This window comes from Lepidothrix coronata, unplaced genomic scaffold (assembly GCF_001604755.1).
Source record: "Lepidothrix coronata isolate B3197 unplaced genomic scaffold, Lepidothrix_coronata-1.0 Scaffold119, whole genome shotgun sequence".
NCBI classification, from domain to species: domain Eukaryota; kingdom Metazoa; phylum Chordata; class Aves; order Passeriformes; family Pipridae; genus Lepidothrix; species Lepidothrix coronata.
In genome coordinates this window covers 1,200,362-1,207,671 of record NW_016690299.1, presented here as the reverse complement: position 1 = coordinate 1,207,671, position 7,310 = coordinate 1,200,362, and the positions used below count along the sequence as shown (strand labels likewise).

Below are 7,310 nucleotides of genomic sequence, written 5' to 3'. Positions count from 1 at the left end.
TACCAAAATGCCCAGGTGGGTTATTTCAGGGAATAAGGATACAAGTCCTGAGAGTCAATTCAACTGGTTGAGTTTGAAGGAATAACATTTGGCAGTGAGAAAATTCACCCTGGGGAAGCTGATGACCTGGACTGAGCAACAATTTTGAGGATAGGAGGAGTGGCCTCTGGAATAAAATAGATTCCCAATTTATAGTCTTGTTTGTTTGTTACCAAAATGCTCAGGTGGGTTATTTAAAGGAGGTTCTTGTATCTCGAATCCTTCTGGGTGGTTTCCACTCATTTCTGAGGTGAAGACAGAACCTGTCCCAAATCTCTCTGACGCTGGAATTCTCCTCTTGGTTTTTCAGGCTGGCCAACAGCGTTGGTGGGAGCAGGAAATCACCGTGAATGGCAACATCCAGAAGGGAGAACTGATCACCTACAACCTCACCGAGCTCATCAAGCCCGAGGCCTACGAAGTCAGACTGACCCCCATCACCAGATTTGGGGAGGGGGACTCCACGATTCGGGTCATCAAATACAGTGGTAAGAGCTTTGAGTGCCGGGAAATGTTTTATTGGCGTGTTCTGGGTCTGCTGGGCGGGGTCTGAACGTTCCCAATCCCGAAATAATCCACCAAAACAATCATCCAGGAAGGAGGAGCCGGGTAGAAATTAAAGCCTTCACCACTGGGAAGGTTCATAACAACAAAAAGCAAACCAAAAAAGCAAACAACAAAAAGCAAAAAAAAAAAAAAAATCTGAACAGACCAAATTCAAAATCATCTCCAATTTCTTTGTGAAATAAAGGAAAAAATAGGAAAAAGGAAATAAAGGAAAAAATCATCGTTCATTTCTAATCGCTCATTTTGAGTTGGTTCTTGCTTGGAACTCTTTGAAGGACAACAAGTTTTGAAGACAAAATCCACAAAACAAATAGTCTGAAGGTGTCAAAACAGTGCTGTGATATCAAAATACCTTTTTTTCCCCCCTGAGAATGAGCACTGTGGAGAAGGTTTTATTTTCACGTGCATTATTTTCACATGAATTATTTTCACATGAATTATTTTCACATGAATTATTTTACTGTGAATTATTTTCTTGTGAATTATTTTCTTGTGAATTATTTTCTTGTGAATTATTTTCTTTTAAAAAGGTGGCTGTTTCTAGTCCCATGCAGGTTTATGTAATGTATAAATTTCTATAATATATGACACAAAGGGTATTTGCACATTTTCCTCTGAAAGGTTACAAATCACAAAGATTTGTCCACTTGAATCTAACAAGAAAAAGGGAGTTTCCGGACATCCTTCCATGCAGTCTCCCAGTATTCCCAGGAATTAATTCCTCTGGTAAACCCCTCAAAATACCTTTGTCGGGGTATTTATTTAATGAATAACTGACTCTTTTCTTTGGTTTGTTTTTCTGCTGTAAAAAGTGCACTGAAGGGCAGGAGGTACCTTGGAGAGGAGGTTGGAACTGGATGGGCTTTAAGGTCCCTTCCAACCCAAACCATTCTAGGATTCTTTCATGAGGAATGTTGCCAATCCCACAGGGAAAAAGCCATGTGGACACAGGCCAAGTGTAGTTCCAGTTGCTCCAGGAGCTGGATCCAGCACTGATTAGTGCTCACAGAGAGCCCAAAGCAGGACATCCCACTCAGCAAAAGAAAAACCAACCTACACATCAAGACTTGCTTTCCAAAATCATTATTGGACAAAGGAGTGAATGAATCTGAACAAAAATTGAGTGTCTGGTGCATCCCATGTGCAATTCTTCATGGGCAGTGATGAGCTCAGCCCTTCTCAATCTCATCATCAATTAGTTTTATCACTGGTTTAATGTCAAGGGAGGAAAAAAATCCCATTAAGGACCTCAAATCTCAATTGTAAAGGCTGGAGGGGCCATTTCACCAAGTGCCACATCTGCTGCTGCTGGGGGTGGGTGAATCTTGGGTTCCACCTGCCACAGGAAAGGGGTTGAAAGGTCTACATTTCCCAAAGCTCCTGAAGGCAAAATCCCAGCTAAACAAAAGGACTTGGAATAATAAACTTGTGGAATGGTTTGGGCTGGAAGAGACTTAAGGCTCATCTCATTCCACCCCCTGCCGTGGGCAGGGACACCTTCCACTAGCCCAGGTTGCTCCAAGCCCTGTCCAACCTGGCCTTGGACACTTCCAAGGATGGGAATAAACAGGATAAACCAGGATGACTTGTTTCTAGATCCATGACCACACAAATGAGGAGAAAATGGAGATTCTGCTGCAATGCCTGTGGGACTTTGGCTCCTTGTTGGACCTCTTTGCCCTAATAAGTCCCTGTCTCCTGGCACTGGTAGGTGTGTGGTCTCTTTGCACACACACAAGGAAAGACTCAGAGTCTTCCCAAAAGTCAGGAACTGAATCTTCATGCAGATATTTGGGGGTTCTCTGCAGCAAACCCAAATTCTCAGTGCTGGCTGCGATGGAGATGATTATATCCTCCCAACCAGCCACTGCCCTCTCCCATGGACCCCAAAAATTCCCCCCGTGACTTATGCACTGACCAGTGCCCTCATAAGAAGCCAAACCCACCCTTTTGGTCCCTCAGTCCCTCCTGCTCTTTTTTGGTGGTGTCTGGATTTTGGTAACTCTCCAGAGGTCGATTGAGGTCCCGACTGAGCTGAGCTGGAGCTTTCACTGCAACATGATGTGATTCCCGTTTCCAGCCCCTGCCTGGCAGGAAGAACATTCCCATGGCAGCATAAAAGGAGTGTTTTGTCCCCTGCAAATGTTTCTGCTGCTCTCTGCCATCGGTGCAGATGTGAACAACACCCCGGTTCAAACGTGCCCAGGAGGTGCCAACACCAAATCCAGACAACCAGGAGGGGGGAAAAGGCTGCCTTTGGAGCAGCACTCAGGTCCTGACAAACTCCCAGCTTCACAAATCCTGAGCCAGACATTTATCAAAGAGCTAAACCTGCAGTGACTGCCCTTTGAAGAGGGATCCCAGAGCCACTGGGGCTTTGTGTGCTTAAAATCCCCATTTTTCTCTCCCCGAGTGGTGCCAGCAAACTATTACGGGGCTGGTTTATGGGTGTTAGAGCTCCAACTGGAAAATAATGATCTCACACACCTTATCTCGGTGCAAATCCAGTGCTTATCAACTGCAAAGCTGGAATGTTAAAGGAGCAGTTAATGGGCTGGTGGGATGCCCAGCACCCGACCTGCAGCAGCGTGAGGAGTCATTCTGTACGACACCCGGGGAATAAAAGGCATCAGGAGAACGTTCCTGAAAAGAATTAAAACCTTTTTTTACATTTTTCTCCCATTATCCACTTTATTTTTAAGTTGTGAGACCTCAGGCAAGGAGGGAAACGTTTGCATTTTCCTGTGTTCAGTGGGATTTGGGGCGAGTTTGTACCCGTGTGTTCAGTTTGGAGCAGCCCTGCAGAACTGACCTCCAGCAGTGTCAGCTCTTCTTCCTCATCCCACTCCGTCAGGAATACCCTTTTTGGAGAACCAAGACCCAGGGAATTGTCACAGAATCCTAGAATGCACTGGGTTGGAAGGGTTTTAATGACCATCCTGTTCCAAACCTCTGCCCACCTTCCACCAGCCCAGGTCGTTCCAAGCTCCAGGGATGTCCTTTCAGGGGTTGAGTATCTCCAAGGATGGAGACTTCCCAACCTCTCCGTGCGGCCTTTTTGCTGCTCCATCACCCCCAGAGGGAGAAAGTTCATTTATCAGGTTTGAAATGCCCCAAGAGATTCATATTTTTCGAGGATTCCCACCGCAAACATTTTTTGCCTCGTTTTTTTTCGGAACTCTCGCCAGCCTAATAGGATTTCACCCCATCCTAAAGAAATGCAGCCAGTGTGACAAGCAGATCAGACACTCTGTGGTGAAAGCTGCTAAAAATGTGGCTTTTTGCATTGAAGGAATGCATTAACTTTCCCAGCCCAGTCTGATTTTTCGAGCAAATTGAGGATAAATGAACCGTGCACTGTCCGGGTTTTACTTGGACAGCTTAAGCTGGGTTTTTTTAGGAGGACAATCTTGAGTTGGTACCAGGCAGGAGTGATTTCTGTAGGATGATTGTGAAGCGTGGAAGGATCAACAGGACATTTCTGGAGCGTTCATTGTGTTTGCTGCTCTTTCAAGAGGAAAAAGCTTCTCTAGGTTTTTTTCCACCCTCTGGACATGCCCATGTCCCTCCAGTGGCTTTAAAACTGCTCCAGTAACACTTTAAGATGAGATGTCTTAACTTATAGACCGTTTAAGTAAAGCCACATTAATCCTATTTGTGAGTTCAGGTTTATTGGGTCGCACACCTTTGGATGCAAAATTGTCTTTAAAATTTGAAAATTACCCTGGAAATGGCTAATATATAAAATAATACAGAAAAATAACAGCTCCCAATGTTGAATATCCAAAATAAGGAGACTATTAGAGCAGGAAGACCTCAGTAACTAGTTTTTTATGCATCTCCTGCCATCCCAAGCGGGAGCTGTAAATACAAAATAAAACCTCTGCAGCTTCTGGTGCCACGAATCACAAACTTACCCGTGGCACAAGGATTTCCCCGGCAAATCTCTTGCCTGCCATGAATTATTCTCTGCTCTGCACATGGAAGGACAGGAGAAAAGAGCAGTTCTCACAGTGGGAGTGACATTGATAATCCCAGCCAAACATCACTTGGCAGATTCTTCGGGAGCTCCGTGTGTGACTGTGCTGGTGAGCACAGTCTGGCAAGGAAATACAGACAGGGCAGCTGGAGGAGCTCTGATGAGCGTTTTGGAGGGTAATTCAAAGCAGAGATGGCTCAGAGGAACAGCAGGTACATCTTGGAGCAGCGGCTTCAACATTATCTCCATCGCTTTATGTAAATCTGTGTCAGCCTGTTTGATGGGAACTGGCTGTGAGATCCCATTCAAACTTCGGTGGGTGAGGTGAAAACACTAAAACTGATCATAGAATCATAGAATCATTCATAGATTCAGCTGGGTTGGAAGGGACCTCCGAGGTCATCCAGTCCAACCCTTGATCCAACCCCGCCGTGGTTCCCAGCCCATGGCACTGATGCCACATCCAGTCTGTCCTTAAACACCTCCAGGGACGGAGAATCCACCCCTTCCCTGGGCAGCCCATTCCAATGGCTGAGCACCCTCTCTGCAAAGAAATTCTTTCTCATCTCCAACCTCCCCCTCCCCTGGCCCAGCTGAAGACCCAGCCCTCTTGTCTTGCTGAGAGTTGCCTGGGAAAAGAGACCAACCCCCCCCGGCTCCCCCCTCCTGTCAGGGAGTTGCAGAGAGTGAGGAGGTCTCCCCTGAGCCTCCTCTTCTCCAGGCTGAGCCCCCCCAGCTCCCTCAGCCTCTCCTCCCAGCACTTGTGCTCCAGTCCCTTCCCCAGCCTCGTTGCTCTCCTCTGGCCCTGCTCCAGCCCCTCCATGTCCTTCCTGAGCTGAGGGCCCAGAACTGGACACAGCACTCCAGGGGTGGCCTCCCCAGCGCTGAGTCCAGGGCAGGAATCACTTCCCTGGCCCTGTTGGCCACCCTGTTGCTGAGCCAGGCCAGGATCCCTTGGCCCTCTTGTCCCCCTGGGCACACTCTGGCTCCTGTTCAGCTCCCTGTCCATCCCCACTCCCAGCTCCCTTCCTGCCTGGCTGCTCTCCAGCCCCTCTGGCCCAGCCTGGAGCTGCCGGGGGTTGTTGTGGCCAAAGGGCAGGACCCGGCCCTTGGTCTGCTTGAACCTCATCCCCTTGGAATCAGCCCATGGATCCAGCTTATCCAAGCCTATCTCCAGCCATGGTGTTTTTTGATGTGCACTTAAATATTTTTAAAGTTAACAAGTGATTAAAGAGGTCGTGTAAACTCCTTTATGTTAATAATAGTTAATTTTAAATGTTAAAAAAAGTCAGTAATAATAATGTTAATACTCTAATGGTGTGTGGAGTTGGCCTCTTGTAACAGCAGCTCATGGGATCATGGAATATCTTGAGTGGGAAGGGACCTACAAGAACCATCCAGCCCCACCCCTGGCCCTGCACAGACACCCCAACAATCCCCCCCTGTGCCCCAGAGGATCATCCAAACCCTCCTGGAGCTCTGGCAGCCTTGGGGCCGTGCCCACTGCCCTGGGGAGCCTGGGCAGTGCCAACCACCCTCTGGAAAAGAACTTTGTCCTGAGATCCAACCTGACCCTGCCCTGTCTCAGCTCCAGCCCTTCCCTGGGTGCTGTCCCTGCTCACAGAGAGAACAAATGGATGATGATGATGATTTGCACCCACAGCTGGTGGTGACCAGTTGCTTTGTGGTCCAGCTCACCTGTTTTTACATGAGGTTTAGTCACTACCCAGATTCTGTATGAAAGAAAAGTATATATTTGTGGTTATGACTGACTGCTGTATTATTATTATTATTATTATTATTATTATTTTATTCGTAGTACCATGTTTCTAGCCCCAGAAAAAGAAACTGGTGCCAAACAGTGCATAAATGACAATATTTATAACTTTACACTGACACTCATTCCCAGTGGGATCCAGTATTGTCAAAAGTAAGTGAGAATAATTGCTATAGTGGGAGGAAATCAGCCTTGTCCATGTAAAGCCCCGATATTTGCAGGTAATGTTGCTTTTCATGTAGACTCGGATCTTGATTAAAGATTCAGCTGCTGGTTGTAATTACCACAATCATCCCGTTTCCAGGGGTTACAAAGCAGAGCAGCTGAACCCCTCACTTGTTTCCACTCACCTCTTTATCCCAGAATCCCAGAAGGCTTTGGGTTGGGAAGGATCTTAGAGCCCATCTTATCCCACTCCCCGCCATGGGGAAGGGACCAACAGGAAATTTGGGATAATCTGCATCTCGAGCAATCAGATTTTTTTTTTTCTTTGTGCTAATTTTATTTTTGCTTTGTTTTCCAGCTCCAGTGAATCCTCACCTACGTGAGTATTTATTTATTTACCTTTTTATCTTTCGTGTGTGTGAAGAGCTGTCCTTGCATTTGTTGTCCCTCGCAGTAAAAAAGTAAATTTTAAGTATTTCCCTTTCCATTGCATCTCACATCCTCTTTCCCAGAATATTCTGCCAAGAGTCTTCATTTTAATAAGCCAAAATGTGCCAAAATTTTATTTATTTATGTATTATTTATTAATTTCTTGTGAAAGTTTTGATTTTAATACACCAAAAATATTCCTGCTTAGGAAATGGGGGTCAGTCTCCCAAAAATATTCCTACTTGGGAAATAGGGGTCAGTCTCCCAAAAATATTCCTGCTTAGGAAATAGGGGTCAGTCTCCCAAAAATATTCCTGCTTGGGAAATAGGGGTCAGTCTCCCAAAAATATTCCT

At 46.1% G+C, this 7,310-nt stretch overlaps 1 protein-coding gene across 1 annotated transcript in view; it reads left to right on the top strand.

Annotated features, from left to right (window-relative positions):
* MDGA2 (MAM domain containing glycosylphosphatidylinositol anchor 2) overlaps positions 1-7,310 on the top strand; it is a 306,141-nt gene that overhangs the window by 273,751 nt on the left and 25,080 nt on the right. The window contains exons 11-12 of the mRNA XM_017825436.1: positions 350-527; positions 6,886-6,906. Coding sequence (XP_017680925.1) covers positions 350-527; positions 6,886-6,906 — 199 coding nt within the window. The remainder of the gene's footprint in view (positions 1-349; positions 528-6,885; positions 6,907-7,310) is intronic.